General features: G+C 39.3%; 1 protein-coding gene across 2 annotated transcripts in view; it reads right to left on the reverse strand.

Annotated features, from left to right (window-relative positions):
• The window catches only part of cacna1ab (calcium channel, voltage-dependent, P/Q type, alpha 1A subunit, b), a 332,264-nt gene that overhangs the window by 113,078 nt on the left and 197,915 nt on the right, over window positions 1–21,271 (reverse strand). For both annotated transcript variants that reach the window (XM_041785844.1, XM_041785845.1), the window contains exons 12-21: window positions 20,382–20,474; window positions 19,140–19,337; window positions 16,609–16,721; window positions 16,276–16,388; window positions 14,894–15,025; window positions 14,721–14,793; window positions 13,960–14,080; window positions 13,766–13,833; window positions 13,000–13,106; window positions 6,239–6,389 (exon numbers count right to left, since the gene is read on the reverse strand). In XM_041785844.1, coding sequence (XP_041641778.1) covers window positions 6,239–6,389; window positions 13,000–13,106; window positions 13,766–13,833; window positions 13,960–14,080; window positions 14,721–14,793; window positions 14,894–15,025; window positions 16,276–16,388; window positions 16,609–16,721; window positions 19,140–19,337; window positions 20,382–20,474 — 1,169 coding nt within the window. The remainder of the gene's footprint in view (window positions 1–6,238; window positions 6,390–12,999; window positions 13,107–13,765; window positions 13,834–13,959; window positions 14,081–14,720; window positions 14,794–14,893; window positions 15,026–16,275; window positions 16,389–16,608; window positions 16,722–19,139; window positions 19,338–20,381; window positions 20,475–21,271) is intronic.

Below are 21,271 nucleotides of genomic sequence, written 5' to 3' on the forward strand. Positions count from 1 at the left end.
TCTTTTCCAGATGGCAGGTACGGTGTCCAATTTAGGACATCCTCAGGTCTCAGAGTCAGGGGCCAGAACTCAGAAGAAAAAGCATCAGGTCTAAGGAAAATCTCTGACAGTGTCAGACCTCATTCCTGAAATGCAAAGGTTTCAGAAAAGAAAGCATCAGACTTCAGATGAAAAGGTCTCAGGAAAAAAGGGGGTTGGACCTCAGACTGGAAAGGTCTCAATAAAAAAATCAAACTTCAGACAACAAGGTCTCAGGAGAAAGGTGCCAGACCTCAGAGGAAAAGGTCTCAGGAAATAAAGTGTTTAACATCATTCAGGAGGTCTCAGGAAAAAAGGCATCAGACCTCAGAAGAAAGTGTCTCAGGAAAAAAAATAAAGCTGTCAAGCCTTGGGCATAAAGTTGTGAGGAAAATGTTGTCAGACCGCAAAAGGAAAGGTTTCACAAAAAAGGCATCAGACTTCAGATGTAAGGTCTCAGGGAAGAGATGACAATCATGAGACAAAAAGTTCCCAAGAAAAAAGGCATCAAATTTCCCCCAAAAGATCTCAGGAAAAGATGTGTCAAACTACAGTCAAAGATCTCAGGAAAAAGGCATCAAAATTCAGATGAAAAGGTTTCAGGAAAAAAGCTTAAGATGAAAAAGGTGTCAGACCCCTGCCAAAAAAAAGGTCTCAGCAATAAGACAGAATTCAGATGAAAAGGTCTCAGGGAAAAAAGCATCAGATTTCACCAAAATGATCTCAGGAAAAAAAATTTGTCAAGACCTCAGATTAAAAGGCCTCAGGAAATAGATGCAAGACTTTGTATGAAAAAGTCTCTGATAAAAAAGCGTCAAACTTCAGACAAAAAAAGTTTCAGGGAATGAGGCAACAGACTCCAGACATAAAGGTCTGATGAAAAAAAGGTGTCAGACCCCTGCAAAAAAAAGGTCTCAGCGATAAGGCATCAGAATTCAGATGAAAAGGTCTCAGGAAAAAAAAGCATCAGATTTCACCCAAAGATCTCAGGAAAAAAATGTGTCAAACTACAGTCAAAGGTCTCAGGAAAAAGGCATCAGACTTCAGATGAAAAGGTTTCAGGAAAAAAGCTTGACATCCCTAATAAAAAGGTCTTAGGGAAAAGGTGTCAGACTTGTAACTAAAAGGTTCCAGGAGAAAAGGCATCAGACTTTAAAAGAAAAGGTCTCAGGAAAAAAGTGCCAGACTTCAGCTAGAAGGAAAATGCTGTTGGTCACTGACAAAAAAAGTCTCAGGCAAAAAGGCATCAAATGTCACATGCAAAGATCTCAGGAAAACAGGTGTCAGACCATAGAAAGAAGTCCAAGGAAAAAGGCCTCAGACCTCAAATTAAAAGGCCTCTGTAAGACTTGTATGAAAAAGTCTCTGGAAAAAAGGTATTAAACTTCAGATGCAAAGATCTCAGTAAATAGGTGTCAGAACTCAGAAAGAAGTCCCAGGAAAAATACAATACAATACAATAACTTTATTCATCACGTCTGTTTACGGTAGAGGCATCAAGGCATCAGACCTCAGATTCAAAGGCCTCAGGAAATAGATGCGAGACTTTGTATGAAAAAGTCTCTGGAAAAAAGGCGTCAATCTTCAGTCAAAAAAAGTTTCAGGGAATGAGGCATCAGACCCCAGACATAAAGGTATGACCAAAAAAGGTGTCAGACCCCTGCAGACATAAACTTACTGTCATGTATATGTTGTAGACATGACAGGGTTGTTGGTCGCTGTTTCCCTTCTCACACCTTTGCATGTTGATAATGCTACATGGATTTCCCTCTGAATTAAAATACTTTTAAATGACTTTTAAATTATTTTCCCTTACACCTGATTTGACAGGACTCTGAGACCTGAGGATGTCCCAAAATGGACACCGTAGGTGAGTTTATTTATAATTGGGTTTGTCTTATGTGTGATAATTTGATTTACATTTCCAATTTGTTAATGCCTCTTAATTAAAAAATACAGAGCACCAGTTGCATGTATACCATGTATCTGCAACAGTTGAAAAGGGGATTTTTTGCCTTTCAAGCATTGCTTTCAGGGAGCATGAGGCCCGTTACACTGATACACATCACAGCTGCATTTACATGTTTTTTTCCATTCACTTTACACTAAACCTCACCCAGAATAAACTCCAACTTTCTTATCCTTACACAACCTCCCTGGTCCAATTCCCTCCCCAGAGCCACAGATATACACAGTTCGGCAAACACTGCACCTTTTTAAACTCTGCATGAGCAAATCTGCTATAAAATTGTCATGAACTTTTCCTCAAAAAGGCTCCAGCTGCATATAGAGTTTGCCGAGCCATATCCAGTCAACTCCTGAGCATCCTCTTGTTTTTGAAGTAGTTCGTCCCGCTCCAGTTTTTAGTCTGCTGCCGTCTTTGGGTACACAGTTCTGAGTTTCTCTGCATGCCCCACTTTAATAATGCATCACCTCCAAGCACGCAGCTTCAAGCCGTCCCATATAGCAGCAGCTAGCGCAATAATGACACTTTTGCACTTCCTTAAAGGGACATTACACCCTGAAAACAAACATCAGTGTGGTGCTGCATGACCCAGAATACACAGTGATAAAAAGCACATCAAGCCTTTGTTAGAGGAGGCTCCTCTGTGGATCACTGCACACAAGACTACATACATAAAAACAGACATATAGGGGCATTAAAGAGCAACTCACAATGCTGAGGAAATGATTTGCCCCCTTCCTAATTTCTCTCATTTTGAATATTTGTCACAACTAAATATTTAATATTAGACAAAGACAACTCCAGAAAATACAAAATGCAGTTTTTAAATGATAATTGCATTCATTAAAGGAAAAAAAAGCTATCCAAACCTACCTGGCCCTTTTTAAAAAGCCACTGCCCCCTAAATAACTGCTTGTTCCAAGCATTTGTGATAACTGGCAGTGAATCATTCCCATTGCTCTGGAGGATTTTTATCCCACTCTTCTTTGTAGAATTGTTTTAATTCAGCCACAGTGGACCGTTTAAGAGCATGAATGGTCTGTTTAAAGTCATGCTGCGTCATCTAAGGTCCAGACTTTGACTAGCCCACTCCAAAACCTCCATTTAGTTTTTTAGTCCAGTCATAGGTGGACTTGTTGGAGTGTTTGGGATCATTGTCCTGCTCCATAATCCTAGTGCTCTTGAACCTGAGGTCCTGAACTGATGGCTGGACATTCTCCTGCAGGATTTTCTGGTAGACAGCAGAATTCATGGTTCCATCAATGACAGCAAGTGGTCCAGGTCCTGGTCCAGACCATCACACTGCCACAACCATGTTTGGCAGTGTGATGGTGGTCTGCTGGTCTGATGTTCTTTTGATGAAATCCTGTGTTAGTTTTACGCCAGATGGAATGGGACGCACACCTTCCAAGACCATTGCCTGGTCAGTCCACAGAATATTTTCCCAAAAGTCTTGGGGATCATCAGGATGTTTTAACCCTCAGGCATCATTAGGGACATTTTTGTCCATCTGGGCTAATTTTGGCTGTCTTTCTCTGCTCACCATTTTGGCTGTGTTAGTGCATATGGTCTAATTTTTTGCAACAAAGTTTCTTTGCATTATCAGTTTTTGTGTAGCATCCAATTTAAAATTTACAACACTTTCAAGTCACTTTTGGAAAAAACGTCCCATTGACTCCCATTCAAACCACATTTTTTTGATCTTTAAGAAAACAAACTGGCATTTAAAATCCTCAAAATGATTGAATGATTGGTAGTTTTGAGCACAGCTGAAGTTGTTTAATAGATTTATATTTAAAAAAAGCAGAAAAAGTGATCTGTTAAGTTTTTATAGCAGTTTTGTGGAAGTGGACATTTTTGTCCTTAATGGCTTTAAAGGGTAGTAAATTAAAGTGATGTCTGAGGGTTAAGTCAAACGTGAGACAAGCCTTTGTGTTCTTTAGCAGTGGTTTTGGCCTTGGAACTCTCCCATAGATGCCATTTTTGCCCAGTCTCTTTCCTATTGTTGAATCACGAACTCTGACCCTAACTGAGTCAAGTGAGGCCTGCAAGTCTTTTAGATGTTGTTTATTTTGGGACCTCCTGGATGAGTCGTCGATGAGCTCTTGGAGTCTTTTTTGTTGGGCCGGCCACTCCTGGGAAGGTACACCACTGTTCACACTTTTCCCCATTTGTGGGTAATGGCTCTCACTGTGATTGACTGGTCCCAAAGCCTTGGAAATGTCTTTGTAACACTCTCCAGACTAAAAGATGTGGGTGACTTTGTTGGCTCTATGATGTGTTAGAGATCTTTCAGCCTGCTTCAATTTGTCAGACAGGTTCTGTGTAAGGGATTTCTGGATTCAACAGGTCTTGCAGTAATCAGGCCTGGAAGTGGAGAGTGAAGTTGAACTCAGCTTTAAGAATTAGTGAGTAATCACAGTTAATGTGGACCTCAAGCTTTGGACGATGATCCCAAACACACCAGTAAGTCCACCTTGAAGTGGACTAAAAACGAAGGGTGCATTCACACCAGAGCTGTTTTGGTCCTGGAGTGGTGTGAAAGCTCACACAAACTCTGGTGTGGACCAAACAAGCGGACTCTGGTCCGCCTGAAAACAGGGGGTCTCAGTCCACTTCCCTGGTGCGGTTCATTGGAGGTGTGAAAGCAAAGCGGACCAACTTGTGAACCGCAGACAGGAAGTGGCATAAAGCGTAATGATAAAAGGATTTTTATGTGATTTAATACACTCAAATACATGTTGGTACCTCGCTTGGCGTCTGTGTATCCATGGCAACACATCGTAGTCTGTACTTTTTTATTTGTCTTGTGTAAAGAACGACATGTTGGACAGCACTCCATCTCGCTGACTGCTCCCTATGCCCCAGTGCAAAAGCAGAAACCTCAAGACAGCTTAAATTTTGTGTTGTTTTTATTGTTTATGTGGAATGAAAGGCTGGCGGAAGGAGCTTCGTCTTCTTCTACGCCTTCTGTTCTTCTTAGTTGCTGTTTGTTCGTGGCGACAGCGCCCCTAGCGGGCAGAGGTTTTAGGTGTTTAGACGGTTTGGTCCGCTTGACCAAGAGAGCACTGTGAATGCGAACCAAACCAAAGGAAAGCGCAACAATGTTGCCATTTCTGCCAGACTATCAGGTGTGAAAACAACCTTAATGAAGGTTTTGGAGTGGCCTAGGCAAAGTCTGGACTTAAATCTGATTGAGAAACAGGCTGTTCATGCTCTTAAACCCTTCACTGTGGCTGAATTAAGACAATTCTGCAAAGAAGAGTGGGATAAAATTCCTCCACAGAGACGCAAAAAAATCATTGCCACTTATCACAGATGCTTGCAGTTGTTACCGTCAAGGATGGAACAACCAGTTGTTAGGTTTGGTGGCCAATGGCTGTTTCACATAGGGCCAGGTAGGCTTCTTTCACCTCAACAGATTTAAAAACGGACTTTTGTATTTAATCAGGATATATTTGTTTAAGATTAAATTTGTTTGATGACCTGAAACCCTGAAGAATGACAAATATGCCAAAAAATAAGGAAAAAGGAACGGGCAAATACTTTCTTACTGCACTGTAACACAAGGCTGGAAAGCAGATTTCAGCTGACCTTCTTGTTTGAACTTTATTGCAGCACATTTACACCACTATAGGACATTTTTACACATTTCTGCAGCAATGTGAGAAGCCTGAGGTTAGCCAACCTGATTTCAAGCTCATTTTGCTTTTTTCCACAATATTTCACCACGACCAACAACATGGCAGGAAAACAGTATTTTTCTGTAGACAATGTCTGCTCATAATAAAGGCAGACAGTTTGAAAAATAGTTGTGAGGTGCCATGTTGAATTAAGGAAAACATGCAGAGGAAACTTTAAAGTCACTGTCAAAACCATTTAAGAGGATCCTGCAGAGACCGATCCTTTTTGTTGGATTTTTTTTTGCAGCCTTTGCAACATTTTCTCACAGCTGCCAGACAAACAATCAACTTTAATAGTTTCAAATGTTGTTGCAACTTTAAACCTAATTTATGTGTTCATAGTTTTAATGATAGCTGAGTCATTTTCTCTTGACAGTGACGTTAAAGAGCTGAAGTGGATGAATATGAATATGACAGCAGCTGAAGATGGGTGATACTGTCCCTTTAAGAGGTATTAATAAATGGTACTATTCTAATCACATCACAACAAATATCCACCATATATATATCAGGAGTTGACTGCATATATATGTGTATATGTGTGACTTATTTAAGGGGGGGGAATCCTCACCTCATCTCCCTCCCCCACCTTCCAGTCCTCCTGCTCCAGCTCGTTGTAGAGCGCCTCGCGGCTCGACATCAGGTTCTGCCGCCGGATCTCGCTCGTCCTCTGCTCCCACACCGATTTGTTCCCCTTGACGTGGTTCTTCTGCTGCTCCTTCCTGTTACGGGGTGAGGATGGTGGGTGAAATGGGGGTAGGAGGGGAGATTTGTAGAGAAAGAGGGGAGGAGAAGAGGGTTGAAAAAAAGCAAAGAGAGGACAGAAAAGAGGAATTTGACCCATGCTGGTAGTTGTGTTGAGTTTTAGTGTGTATTGTAAGGTGTTCTAGCTGTATGCAGTGCTTCCCAACATTAGTATTATTATTTGTGAAACTTTAAGCCAGTCACATGGTTCAGTGTGGTGATGACTGTCTGACCTATAGGGCAGCTTAACAGTGAGAGCTTGATAGATAAACAGTTTCCAGTGTCTTTCATGTCTGTTAACTTTATCATAGACACTTTCTATTTGACTAAAGCTGCTGTCTAATAACAAGTGTAAAGTCTAATTGCTAATGAGCAACATTTTGTTAACACTTGATTTGTTCCTTTCTGATATGTACTGTGATGAGTTGCTCTCATCTTTGCTTGATTGCTCTTATTTGTTTTGTATTTCAGTGTCTTGTAAGCCCGTGAGAGGCTGGGCACCTCTTTTGGTGTATGGCACGATGAAATAATAATAAATAAAACAAACAAACATAGAGGATGCCAGGTTGATTGAAACAGCTGTAACCAGTGATAAATCTGAAAATAGAATATTAACAGAGTGGAGGCAGAGTCTTCTCTGTCAGTGAGATTTTCATAATCTAACATGGACATGAAAGTGACTTCAGCTATCCCTTTCTTACAAGCAGAAAACTGTGTTTGTTTCTACACAGGTACTTTGGTCTTTATTTAGAGGTTAGTGAGAAATTTACTTCTTGATCTTAACGGATACAGATATTTCTATCTATAGACCCTCTAAGTATCTTCACCACCCAAAGTTGTTTAACATAAATTCTTATCAGTGTTTTTTTTTCTATAAAGAAGAGTAAAATATACTGTTTATAAATGTGTTTGCATTTAGGAGTAATTTAATGATTTAGGATTGCATCTGGCAGGTAAGATGAGGGTAAGGGCCATGGACAACTCCTTTTTGGGGGGACTTGACTGTTTTTTAAATACATAGAAAAAAAAAGAATTTTTAAGGAAAAAAATTAGAATTCTGAGATTAAAGTCAAAATTCCTCTCTAAAAAGATTTTTCAGGCAAGTAATTGTTTTCAAATTCTTTAAAAAAAAATCAGAGGAACAGAAATCAGAATTCTATGGGACAGAAAATCTGAATTCTGTTGACTTTTAGATTAAAAATAGTTTTAAAATTCTTTGAAAAAGTTGGAATTAAGAGGGATGAAAATCAGAATCCACAGGGGAAAAAAAGTCCAAATTCTGAGGGAAAAAAAATCAGAATTCAGACTCAATATTTTAATACAAATAAATATTTTTGAATTCTTAGAGAAAAATCAGAACCCATAATATAAAAGTCAGAATTCACAGCACTTAAAGTCAGAATTCACAACAATAAAAGTCAGAATTCACAGCAATAAAAGTCAGAATTCACAGCACTTAAAGTCAGAATTCACAGCAATAAAAGTCAGAATTCACAGCAATAAAAGTCAGAATTCACAGCACTTAAAGTCAGAATTCACAGCAATAAAAGTCAGAATTCACAGCAATAAAAGTCAGAATTCACAGCAATAAAAGTCAGAATTCACAGCACTTAAAGTCAGAATTTACAGCAATAAAAGTCAGAATTTACAACATTAAAAGTCAGAATTCACAACACTAAAAGTCAGAATTCACAACTCTAAAAGTCAGAATTCACAGCACTTAAAGTCAGAATTCACAACAATAAAAGTCAGAATTCACAGCACTTAAAGTCAGAATTCACAACACTAAAAGTCAGAATTCACAACACTAAAAGTCAGAATTCACAGCACTTAAAGTCAGAATTCACAGCAATAAAAGTCAGAATTTACAGCACTTAAAGTCAGAATTCCCAACAATAAAAGTCAGAATTCCCAACAATAAAAGTCAGAATTCCCAACAATAAAAGTCAGAATTCACAGCACTTAAAGTCAGAATTCACAGCAATAAAAGTCAGAATTCACAACACTAAAAGTCAGAATTCACAGCACTTAAAGTCAGAATTCACAGCACTTAAAGTCAGAATTCACAGCAATAAAAGTCAGAATTTACAGCACTTAAAGTCAGAATTCCCAACAATAAAAGTCAGAATTCCCAACAATAAAAGTCAGAATTTACAGCACTTAAAGTCAGAAATTACAACACTTAAAGTCAGAATTCCCAACAATAAAAGTCAGAATTCCCAACAATAAAAGTCAGAATTCCCAACAATAAAAGTCAGAATTCCCAACAATAAAAGTCAGAATTCACAGCACTTAAAGTCAGAATTCACAGCAATAAAAGTCAGAATTCCCAACAATAAAAGACAGAATTCACAACACTAAAAGTCAGAATTCCCAACAATAAAAGTCAGAATTCACAGCATTAAAGTCAGAATTCACAGCAATAAAAGTCAGAATTCACAGCAATAAAAGTCAGAATTCCCAACAAAAAAAGTCAGAATTCACAGCACTTAAAGTCAGAATTCACAGCAATAAAAGTCAGAATTCCCAACAAAAAAAGTCAGAATTCACAGCATTAAAGTCAGAATTCACAGCAATAAAAGTCAGAATTCACAGCAATAAAAGTCAGAATTCACAGCATTAAAGTCAGAATTCACAGCATTAAAGTCAGAATTCACAGCATTAAAGTCAGAATTCACAGCACTAAAAGTCAGAATTCACAGCAATAAAAGTCAGAATTCACAGCAATAAAAGTCAGAATTCACAGCATTAAAGTCAGAATTCACAGCATTAAAGTCAGAATTCACAGCAATAAAAGTCAGAATTCACAGCATTAAAGTCAGAATTCACAGCATTAAAGTCAGAATTCACAGCACTAAAAGTCAGAATTCACAGCAATAAAAGTCAGAATTCACAGCAATAAAAGTCAGAATTCACAGCACTTAAAGTCAGAATTCACAGCAATAAAAGTCAGAATTCACAGCAATAAAAGACAAAATTCTGAGAATAAAAATCAGATTTCTGACTGATTTAAAAATAATTTATATTTTCAGTACTTGGAAATGAAAAGTCAGAAATCTTACAGAAAGGTTTCTTCTTCTTAATGTAGTACACTTTAAATGACAGACAGGGTTTGATCAGACTGACTCTGTAACTGCAGCGACAGATCCACCAGTGACTTCTAATCTAGCCATCAAACACTTCTCCACATTGACAGAAGACTCTGTGACTTCTAAAACAGACTCATTTTGATGTGTCCTATTGTCAGCGTTTCTGCTGCTGGGAGCAGATTTTACCAACCGTCCGCCTCTCGCTCTTTTTCACTTCACAAAGCCCCGAATCTGTTCTTTTCACTCTCAGAACAATCGCTTAATCATGTCTTAGAGGATGAGAAGAGGGAGAGAGTGTGATGGAGGGTGTATGTGTGTGTGTGTGTGTTTGAATGCCTGCCAATCAAAAATGTGAACAGACAGATTAGAGAAAGAAACAGCGAACTGTCTGTGTGAGCAGCTCTACCAAGGAACAACGAGTGTTGGAAACTGTTTGGCAATGCTGTGTTTGAACACCCGTATATTTTTGGGTGCTTCATAAGAGAAGAAACAATTTAAGAAGACTAGATCATAAAACTCGTAGCTAAGAGGGTTCACAGGGTTTGAAAGAATCCACACCCCGACTACCAAAGGTCTGAATTTGTAGATTTTTACCACATCACATGATATCATAATGATAACAAATCACATAAAACCTTATTGCATAGAGTTCTAGCCAATCCAGTTGTACCATATTGTATCTTATCTTATGTCATCTTGTCATTTTGTATCAAATCCTATCATACATCTTACTGTATCATTCTGAATTGTATAGTTATATTTAGATGTTATCTTGTCTTACAGTACCATTGTATCATATCATATCTTATCATATCAGATGATACTGTATCCTAACTAATCATACAATATGGTGTTGTGTTGTGTTTTACCATATTGTAACCAATTGTAACCTATCATATCATATGATCACTGAAATAAACTAAACTAAATTCATAATTTTGGTCCAATTAAAAGTATAATTTATTTTAAAGTGAATGGAACTTTAAGCTTTTGAGGCAATATACTTATCACCTATACTGAAGCCAGCCACAAGGGGGCGACTGGAATATTTTAGCTACATATTTTTGGAGCTCTCTCGATGTCTATCACTGGGTGGTTCCCATTAAAAAGTTTTGTCCATCCTCGTCTCCTCTCTCCTTGACCTACCTTGACACAATGGTGTCACAACGGCACTGATAATTGGTGTGCTGTAGGAATTTGTAAAACCAACTTTAAATTTCTAAAACTATGCAATAACCTAAGTTCAGTCAGGACCGCTTTGTCAAGAGACACATGGTTTGTGGTTATTCAAGTTTGACTTTCTGGATCCCCTTCTGCAAGCTTAGCATTGAGCAGGAACAGCACATGCTCCTACCTTTCCTGTGCCTACAACAAAAGCCTGAGGCATGGCCTGAAGCAGCAAACACCCAAAGCAGAGCAGGTATCAGCTACAACAGAAAGACACTGATATAGTCAGAGGCAAAATGAAGGAGAAGCTGGGGTGGAGGAGGGTTGCAAAAAGCGGCTTGCAGAGGGAGCAGGCTAGAGAAGTTTAAATGTGGCAAATTGAATGTAGTCAACAGCGTGTTTAGAAGTGTATCAGCTGGCTGTCAGCTGATGAGATCTTGCGTGAGATCAGCTGATCTCAGTGCTTGGCCTGCCTGGACTAACTCTATACCAGTCTTACTCAACCCTGCTCAACCAAAGAACCAAATTGTTAAAAAAATGCCTTTGCAAGAGACACAATCTAAGTGGTGAAAAGTGTGAAAATGGCTTGAAGTAGCAATAATAATAAGTTTAAGGTGGCAAAAATGGTCAAAATCCAGTGAAAATGGTGAGAAAAAGTGGAAAAATGGTCAGAAAGTAGCAAAAATGGGCGAGAAGAGACAAAAGAATGAGTTAAAGGTGTCAAAAACGTGTCAAAAAATGTGTAAAAAAGTGACTAAATTGGGCAAAAAGCAGTTAAAATTGGTCAGAATGGGCAAAAAAAAAAAATAGGAAACAAGTGGTATGTAATGGAAAAGGTAGCTTCAATGGGTAAAAAGAAGCAAAAAATGGTCCAAAAGTGGCAAAAAAAACATGTCAAAAAATGAGTGAAAAGTTACTTACATGGGAAAAAAGCAGTTAAGATTGGCAAGAATGGGCAAAAAAATAGGAAACAAGTGGTATGTAATGGAAAAAGGTAGCTTCAACTGCAAATTGTGACAAAAAATGTTGGAAAAAGGGCAAAAAAGTGGCAAGAAGAAGAGGTAAAAATTGAGGAAAAAGGGAAAGAAGTGGTATTTAATTGGAAAAGGTTGCTTTTTTGGGCAAAAAGTAGCAAAAAAAATGTAATAAAAAATGGGGGCAAAAATGGGACAAAAGTGGCAAAAATAGGGAAAAAGCGGCAAAAAGAAATTACGAAAATGGTCAGGACATAGGAAAACAGGGTATTTAATGGCAACAGGTAGCTTAAACGGGCAAAAAGAAGCAAAAAAATGGTGAAAAATGGCAAAAACGTCTCAAAAAATGAGTGAAAAGTGACTAAAATGGGAAAAAGCCCTCAAGATTGGCAAGAATGGGCACAAAAATAGGAAACAAGTGGTATATAATGGAAAAAGGTAGCTTCCATGGGCAAAAAGTGAAAAAAAATGGTGAAAAAGAGCAAAAATGGACAAAATGAAAAGGCAAAAATTTGGGAAAAAGGGAAAGAAGTCATATTTAATGGGAAAAGGTAGCTTATTTGGATGAAAAGTGGCAAAAATTGTTTAAAAAAGGGGGGGGGGGGGGGGCAAAATGGGATAAAAGCAAAAAAATAGGAAGAAATTGTCAAAAAAAGTTACAATAATGGGCAAAAATAGTAAAAAGGGGTATTTAATGGCAAAAAGTAGCTTAAATGGGCATAAAGAAGCAAAAAATGGTCTAAAAGTGGCAAAAACATGTCAAAAAAATGAATAAAAAGTGACTAAAATGGGCAAAAAGTAGTCAAGATTGGCAAGAATTGGCACAAAAATAGGAAACAAGTGGTATATAAGGGAAAAGGTAGCTTCAGTGGGCAAAATGTGACAAGAAATGGAGAAATAGAGCAAAAATGGGCAAAAAAATGCCACAATGAAGAGGCAAAAATAAAGACAAAGGGGGACATAAAAGAGCCACAAGTGGCCCCAGAACCACAGGTTGAGTATCACTGCTCTATATGCTTGATTTATTGCATCGCGTTTTAAAGAGGCTATTTTGTCAAGATAAGGATATGGCATGCTTTGAGATTTTTGCTTGATCTTAGGGGGGGCTGTGCAAAAAAGGGTACTAAATGTACTAACGGCACTAAAAGTCAAATAAAAATATTGATGTAAAAATATACTGTTTATAAATAGTAATAAACTGTATTGTGTTGTATAGTATCCTTTTGTATCTAGTCATAGTTTGAAACTAAAGTTAATCTAAAGAGAAGCCTCCGTTCACTAATCTGGCTGCAGGCCTTATGTCGGAGCTGTGCGTGTTTCTGAGTGTTTGCTGTGTTCACTGTGTCAGATTTACTCACGCTGCTATAGTCAGGTTTGCTGCTGACAGCGGGCTCACTTCTGCAACTTCTTTAGCTTTCTGCAGAGCTGTCTTCTGATTGGCTGCTTCCTCTTGTTCTTCCTCATCCTATCAGGAGAAAGAAACGCCTTTAATTTGCATGATTAGAATGACGATGCATTCATCTATTTTTTTTCTTTTTTAAATAATGATTTCATTCATATAGCCCCTTTAAAAACAGATGTTTACAAAGTGCTTAACAGACATAGCAAAAGCAAAAGCTCAGGGATTCCCAAGATAAACAAATTAGCAATAAACCAAACAGAGAAAGTCTTGGTTATCAAACAGAAAGTAAAAAAAAAAATTAGACACAAATATCTACGAAATCAGCATAATTGAAAGGAAAGGGAAAGACATAGATGATCTTAACGGCAGTTCAAATAGTAAAAGATGAAGATATCTAGGGAAAGACAGTATATTACATGAAAGTAAGACCATAAACACACATATAAGAAGACATCCCATCATTAGCAATAAAACAAAAATAAGAATATTATTAGCAGATAAAAAGAGAAGGAACAGGAAAAAAATAAAAAAATAAAAAAATAAAATAAATTTAATTAGATGGAATTTGGGCAGGTCGTTTCAAAGTTGAGGGGCCCTGACAGCAAAAGCCCCGTCTCCTTTAGACTTGAGTCTCGACTTTGGAACGACCAGGAACCCCCATTTTCATGCAAGTAATCTGTATAGAAACTTGTAGCACGCTTGTTCCTGACTTTACTGGGTACCTTTGTGAGCTCCTGAGCGTTAGCCAGATTGTCGACAGCGATGGCCAAGAAGACGTTCAGCAGAGTGTCTTTGGTGGCAGAAGTTAAGGAGAAACACTGATGCAAAGACAAAAACAAAGGACAGTTTCTCATGGGAATGAGCAGAGATGGGGACAGAGCGGACAGACAGCATAGCAAACGTAGGAGCAGGATACAGTTGCCAAAGAGAGTGAGGACAATGAAGAAGATGGAGAAGAGCATTCCTTTGTCTTTGACTCCTCCCTGGGACTTGATGCCGTCGTACATCACTGCGTTCCAGTCTTCTCCTGTCAGGATCTATGACAGGAGAGATGGAGATGTTCTTAACATAAAAGCAAAGAGACTACAGGCACTGATTCCATGTATTTAGATCTAAAAGTGAGGATGTTTCTGGTATTTATGTAGTTAAAGGCATAGTTTGCTTCTCAAATCTGCAGCTAATGGCCGTCAAACTCAATCATACATTTAAAGTGAGATTCAGGGCTCAGCTCTGCCCACTTATACCTTCATTTTGACTTTAGGGTGCTGTGCTACTCCACTGTCTGTTAGCTTGCCTTTTGCTATGGGTCAGTTCTTTGAATCTCTGCTTTTCATCTGCCTGAACTTTAAGTGTCAAGTGAAGGCCCTTAGGAGCACAAACAGCCCAGCCAAAAAGTTGTAGACCTTTTGATCCCACAAAGTGGGGCCAATGAGACAACGCAGAGCACTGAGGCCTGACCTCAACCTCTCCCAACACTTTAGGGAGGATTTAGAGGGCAGATCAGGGCGAGGCTCTCTTTTCTAACACTGTCTGACCTTACAAAACAGCACAAACTCCCTCAGCAACACTTCAATATTAGATACCAAACGTCTAAAATAATGCCATGACGCTTACTTATGCAGGAAGAGACCACGTGTGTACAAAGAAGTTCCCATAGTTTCATGTCTTTTGACATACCTGAAAAACCGTCATGATAGCTGCTGCAAAAGTGTCAAAGTTAGTTGAAGGTGTCCCCTCCTCAAAGTTGAACCTAAGAATAAGAAGAGGGAAAAGCAAACGGTTAGATATGAACAGCACACACAGAAATAAAAAGTTCACACTGAGGATCCTTGGCTGGTTTTGGTACTGACTGTCCTCCAAACAGCTGCATCCCCAGCAAGGCAAAGATCACGATGAAGAGGAAGAGGAGGAAGAGCAAACTGACGATGGACTTCATGGAGTTGAGCAGAGACACCACCAGGTTTCTGAGAGGAGCCCAGTACCTGAGGAGGAAGAAGGGTGCAGAAAAGTGAGTCAAAGTGAGTGATGATTGAAGAAAAAGAACCTGACATTTTACATGTAGCATTCAACAAAACTCTTATCTACTTAGGGGGAGAAAAAAATCAATATTTATTATTAAAAAGATTGAAAAACAAGCTCCAAACAGCTGCACCACTGACCACAAGACTTTTCTAAGGCAGTGTTTCCCAACCATTTTTCCTACAATTTCTGTAAAATTTCATAAATCTCTTCAAAAATACCTGTAAATGTCCTCAAATTCCACAACCTTTTCAGTAAACAATTCTGAAAAAATCCTAGAGAGGCTAAAGCCTGAGATATTTTCAGGCAAATTAACCCAAATTTTGAAGCAAATTCCACTTAAAAATTCTAAAAAAAAAAAAACAAAAAAAAAAAAAACAAAATTCACACTGAATTCCCTGGAAAATGCCCCAAAAACTTCCCCCAAACATAACAAAAGTCTCTAAAATTCCTTGAAAATTCTGAAGCGATCCCCTACCCAAATGTCCAGTCAAATTCCCCAAACTACCCCTAAATATCCTCAAATAAAATATTTCAGTAAACTTTTCAGAGAAAAACCTAAAAATATAAATGATATTTTCACCTGAATATTTACAAGAAATTTTTAAGACAAGTTAACCCAAATCTCAAAGCCAATTCCTCTTAAAGATACAAATAAAATTCCCAAGTTTTAACAAATAATTTCTGCCCAAATTCCTTGGAAAATGCCCCCCCCAAAAAAGTCTCTTAAATTCCCTGAAAATTCTGAAGCGATCCCCTTCCCAAATATCCAATCAAATTCCCAAACTACCCCTAAATAACTTCAAATAAAATATTTCAGTAAACTTTTCAGAGAAAAACCTAATGATATAAATGAAATTTTCACCTGAATATTAACAAGAAATTTTAAAGGCAAATTAAACTGAATTTCAAAGCAAATTCCCAAATCTTAACAAATAATTCCTGCCTAAACTCCCTGGCAAATCCCCCCCAAACATGAAAATATCTCTAAAATTTCCTGAAATTCTAAAGAAATTCCCCTACCCCCCCCAAAAAAAGAAAAATATTCCAAAACTATCCCAAAATATCCTCAGCCAAATCTGATTAAAATCCTTCTTAAAGGGATCTTCTAAAAGTTAATGGTGCAACAAAAGAGAGCACACAAAACCTTCCGGCCTCATGTCGACATGAGCGAGCTGACCGATCCGTACATGAACGTCTGTGTTTTACTCACTTGGTAACTTTGAAGATGCGGAGCAGTCTCAGAGCTCGCAGCACGCTGATCCCAAACGATGCTCCTGGTTTGATGGTGGCCCACATCACCTCGAAGATACTGCCCACAATCACCTGAACAAATTCAAAGTGATCAACACACCTGGTGTTAGTCCATAACAGAGACTGAATTTACATTTGATACTGACAGAGCCTTAACACAGCAGATTAATGCTCATGCACTGATGGCAAACAGGGATCTAAATGTGAAGATAAATCTATTTCTCACATCTGTTGATTAAATGGAGCCTTGGTTTGTCATCCAAGTCTAAGAGCTGTGTTAGTGTTCACTCACCACACAGTCGAAGCGGTTGAATGAAGAGTGGAAGTAGGGCTGGACGCCCAGACCGTACATCTTAATCAGCATCTCAGACATGAACAGACCCAGGAAGATAAACTCTGCATAGACTGGAGAGAGGGAGGGAGGAGGAAACAAAGGTGTGAAGAGAAGGAAAGGAAGGAGGAAGGGGGGAGGGTAGAGAGAGATGAGCGGAAGTCGATAGTCATGTGAGTCCAGCAGTTTCTGACAGCATGGTGATGAATGGACTCCATCAGGAACTACAGCATTACATGATAATGACACTGGACACAGGCCAGCTACCTCTGTTGGGACTCCAATAAGAGGTCAGCTCTGCAAGTCACACATATTATTCAACAAAACTCTATGGAGCAAACTTAAGCATGAATAGGCTAAGCTGCAGCTGTAAGTATTCTCTTATAGTCATCGTTTTAAAATACACTATATTGCCAAAAGTATTTGCTCACCTGCCTTGACTGGCATATGAACTTAAGTGACAACCCATTCTTTATCCATAGGGTTAAATATAACATCGGTCCATCCTTTGCTGCTATAACAGTTTCAACTCTTCTGGGAAGGCTTTCCACAAGGTTTAGGAGTGTGTTCATGGGACTTTTTGACCATTCATCCAGAAGCGCCGACATCAGGTCACACACTGATGTCGGATGAGAAGACCTGGCTCTCAGTCTCGACTCTAATTCATCCCAAAGGTGTTCTGTTGGGTTGAGGTCAGGACTCTGTGCAGGCCAGTCAAGTTGATCCACACCAAACTCTCTCATCCATGTCTTTATGGACCTTGCTTTGTGCACTGGTGCACAGTCATGTTGGAACAGGAAGAGGCCATCCCCAAACTGTTCCCACAAAGTTGGGAGCATGGAATTGTCCAAAATCTCTTGGTATGCTGAAGCATTCAGCTCCTGAAAAACAGACCCACACCATAATCCCCCCTCCACCAAACTTTACACTTGGCACAATGCAGTCAGACAAGTACCATTCTCCTGGCAACCACCAAACCCAGACTCGTCCATCAGATTGCCAGATGGAAAAGCACGATTTGTCACTCCAGAGAACGCATCTCCACTGCTCTAGAGTCCAGTGGCAGCGTGCTTTACACTACTGCACCCCACACTTTGCATTACACTCGGTGATGTATGACTTGGATGCAGCTGCTCAGCCATGGAAACCCATTCCATGAAGCTCTCTACGCACTATTCTTGAGCTAATCTGAAGGCCACATGAAGTTTGGAGGTCTGTAGTGATGGACTCTGCAGAAAGTTGGCGACCTCTGCGCACGAAGTCTCAGCATCCGCTGATCCCGCCCACTGGACTCTAGAGCAGTGGAGACACATTCTCTGGAGTGACAAATCACGCGCTTCTCCATCTGGCAATCTGATGGACGAGTCTGGGTTTGGCGATTGCCAGGAGAACGGTACTTGTCTGACTGCATTGTGCCAAGTGTAAAGTTTGGTGGAGGGGGGATTATGGTGTGGGTCTGTTTTTCAGGAGCTGGACTTGGCCCCTTAGTTCCAGTGAAAGGAACTCTGAATGCTTCAGCATACCAAGAGATTTTGGACAATTCAATGCTCCCAACTTTGTGGGAACAGTTTGGGGATGACCCCTTCCTGTTCCAACATGACTGTGCACCAGTGCACAAAGCAAGGTCCATAAAGACATGGATCAGAGAGTTTGGTGTGGATCAACTTGACTGGCCTGCACAGAGTCCTGACCTCAACCTGACAGAATACCTTTGGGATGAATTAGAGCGGAGACTGAGAGCCAGGCCTTCTCGTCCAACATCAGTGTGTGACCTCACAAATGTGCTTCTGGAAGAATGGTCAAAAATTCCTATAAACACAGTCCTAAACATTGTGGAAAGCCTTCCCAGAAGAGTTGAAGCTGTTATAGCTGCAAAGGGTGGACCAATGTCAACCCTATGGATAGAGAATGGGATGTCACTTAAGTTTATATGTGAGTCAAGGCAGGTGAGCAAATACTTTTGGCAATATAGTGTATGTGTCATAGATGTGTTGATTATTCTGCAATTGTTGAATCAAATAAAGCTGTTTGTTTGGCAGGGTTCAATTCAAAATTATTTAGTTTTATATTTTATAAAACTGCAAAGGTGGAGAGCATCCTGAAAAAGCACCAACTGCCATCTGGAGTGGATCTGATTTACCCAAATAAAGAAATACTGATCAAATTATCACAATGACAGATATGAGAGTTGCTTTTCACTAATGAATATTAAGCAAAATGCCGCATCCTTCTGCTATTTTAAGGAGTCAAATGTGTAAATGCGTTGTTGGCACGTGTAGGAGGAAGCAGTTAGAGGTGTCAGAAGATGATTCAGGATGGTTCAAGTCGCATGTGGGCCGCAGCTGTGATGAACTAAATAATTACAACAAATAAACATCAATAATATGGTCAGTTATCCAGGAGGAGTTAGCTGGTGATGGAGAATACAGAGGCTGGTTTTTCCGTCATGTGATAACTGGTGAATACTGCCTTTGTGGCGTGCTTTCACTCACACAGGAAGTCAGAGAGCAGCTCCGGCTGGTCGTAGTGAACCACAGCCACACACATGGTGTTGAGACCCACCAGGCAGAGCACCGTCCAATAGAAAGCCTGCGTCTTCACCATTTTGCGTATGAAGAATCGCAGTCGCCGCTCCTTTTTGCTGTAATTGGCTCCATCCTTACCGCTCTTTATGCTGGAACGGGCAAAACCTGCAGGAAGAGAGATGTCACACTGCATTATTGACTTCTATAGGTTTAATTTTTTTAAATCTTTATGCACACAAAGATGTGAGGCTTTAGCTGAAATTATTCATTTGTCAGCACAAGTCCTTGGTATATATTTCATTACACATTTTTATATTGAACAATGTTAGTCCTTATGATGAATATGTTCCATCAGTAAAAGAGGGGGGTGGAAATAATACGTTTATTTAAAGCCAATCCAGATGGCATAAGCTGGTTAAATGTTTGCTAACTGCTATTAAACCACTGACGAAGAAGAGGAAGTTGCTGGTCTGGCATATGAAAACACATGAAGAAGAAAAGTTCGCTCCAGAGGCAGAGCAGCGAGAGATCGATGGTGTTTTGATCCCTCAACTTTGCCAGTACGAGACCCCTCACCCTCCCTTTATCTCCGCCCTGTTTTTAAAAGTCTGTGGATGTAAAAGCAAAAAGGTTTGAGGATATTACTGCTGCTAAAACCTTTTAACCCTTTACCTACTGACATAGCACCGGCACTATGTTTAATACGTCCGTAGTATTATTACCGTAACTCCTTCAAAGTTTGTCCAATCAGAAAAATTCCAACGGTGTTGGAAAGCTGAGAATTGTGGCCATGCGTACATATATGGCTCATTATGGTACTCACAACCATATGACATGGGCAGTCATACCAAAACAGCACTTTTGTATTGTTCTTCTTTTAAAATGCTGACAATGCCATATAATGTGCAATAATCATTAACCAGATGTTGAAAAGTCAAGTTCAAGTACTCCTGGGACAAAATGGACCAAAGCTTTTAAACTTACAGCAATGATAACAAAAAATGTCCAAATCGCCATTTTAAACTCAGTAGGTAAAGGGTTAAAGACTATTCACAGACTGGTAGAAGCAATTTAGAAAAACACCAGTATGATTAGCATTTTGTGACCCTTAAATGAACATGTTATCTAAACACTTTTTGCAAGTCTAACCCAGCTTAGGCAGATCAAAAATAGTCAAAGAGGCTTCAGGTAGTCCATTCTGATTCTTACCTACGGCGTCCCCCATGTTGTCCTCTCCCTCCTCTGGGTTCAGCAGCTCTGTCTTGTTGTTTTTGGTTTTGAGGGTCGGCCTTCGTCTCGAACCTAACAGGTAAAAACAGATTTAGTCTGTTCATGTCTCTCTATAATGATCCCTTCATTACTCTGTTATTTGCAGATGTATTACGTTCTTATTTTAACCCCAGAGAATCCAGAGAGAATACATCTATTGCATGATTTTCCTGCAGAGACGGACATGTTCTTGTAATAAAAGCTGTGATTGAAAACACTGATGAGGACATTCAGGCATTTGCAAAGGAACATTTAGACCAGGGAGGGGAAACTTTTTACAGAACGCAGATTACTCTCAATTTATTGGTTACAAATATTCATGATTTAAGTAAGAAACAAATACAGCTTCCATCCTAGTCTATTATAGCATTTATATTTTTAAACTTAAATGCAAATACGTAATTTTGAACTGCTTTTAAATGCATTAAACCAAAAACTTACTGGACATTTTTTGCATTGATTGCAAAATGTAAAGAAAGGAGAGACATTGTCTCGAAATTCCTGCATAATGATAGAGTTGTTCCGATTCCAATATCAGTGTTGGAAATTCGTCCAGTACTGCTTAAAATGCAGGCTTTGAAACACGAGTTTATGCAACGATCAGATACCGTTTGGTTAAGCTTTATATTTTGCTTTGTTTAGCCATGCTAAATGTTAGTAACCTTGCAAAGCAGATGGATACACCCATTTCCTTGTTTCGCACTGGCGAATCCATTTTGTTAAGCTCCCATCTGAACCGTTTGGGCCCAGTTAGAAAGTGAGAGGACCAATCAGCGACAAGGGCAGTACTTTCAGGCGCAGCAGAGTCGTGACTCAAACAAGCAGCAACA

The sequence above is a fragment of the Cheilinus undulatus genome, linkage group 4 (genome assembly GCF_018320785.1).
Source record: "Cheilinus undulatus linkage group 4, ASM1832078v1, whole genome shotgun sequence".
Lineage (NCBI taxonomy): Eukaryota > Metazoa > Chordata > Actinopteri > Labriformes > Labridae > Cheilinus > Cheilinus undulatus.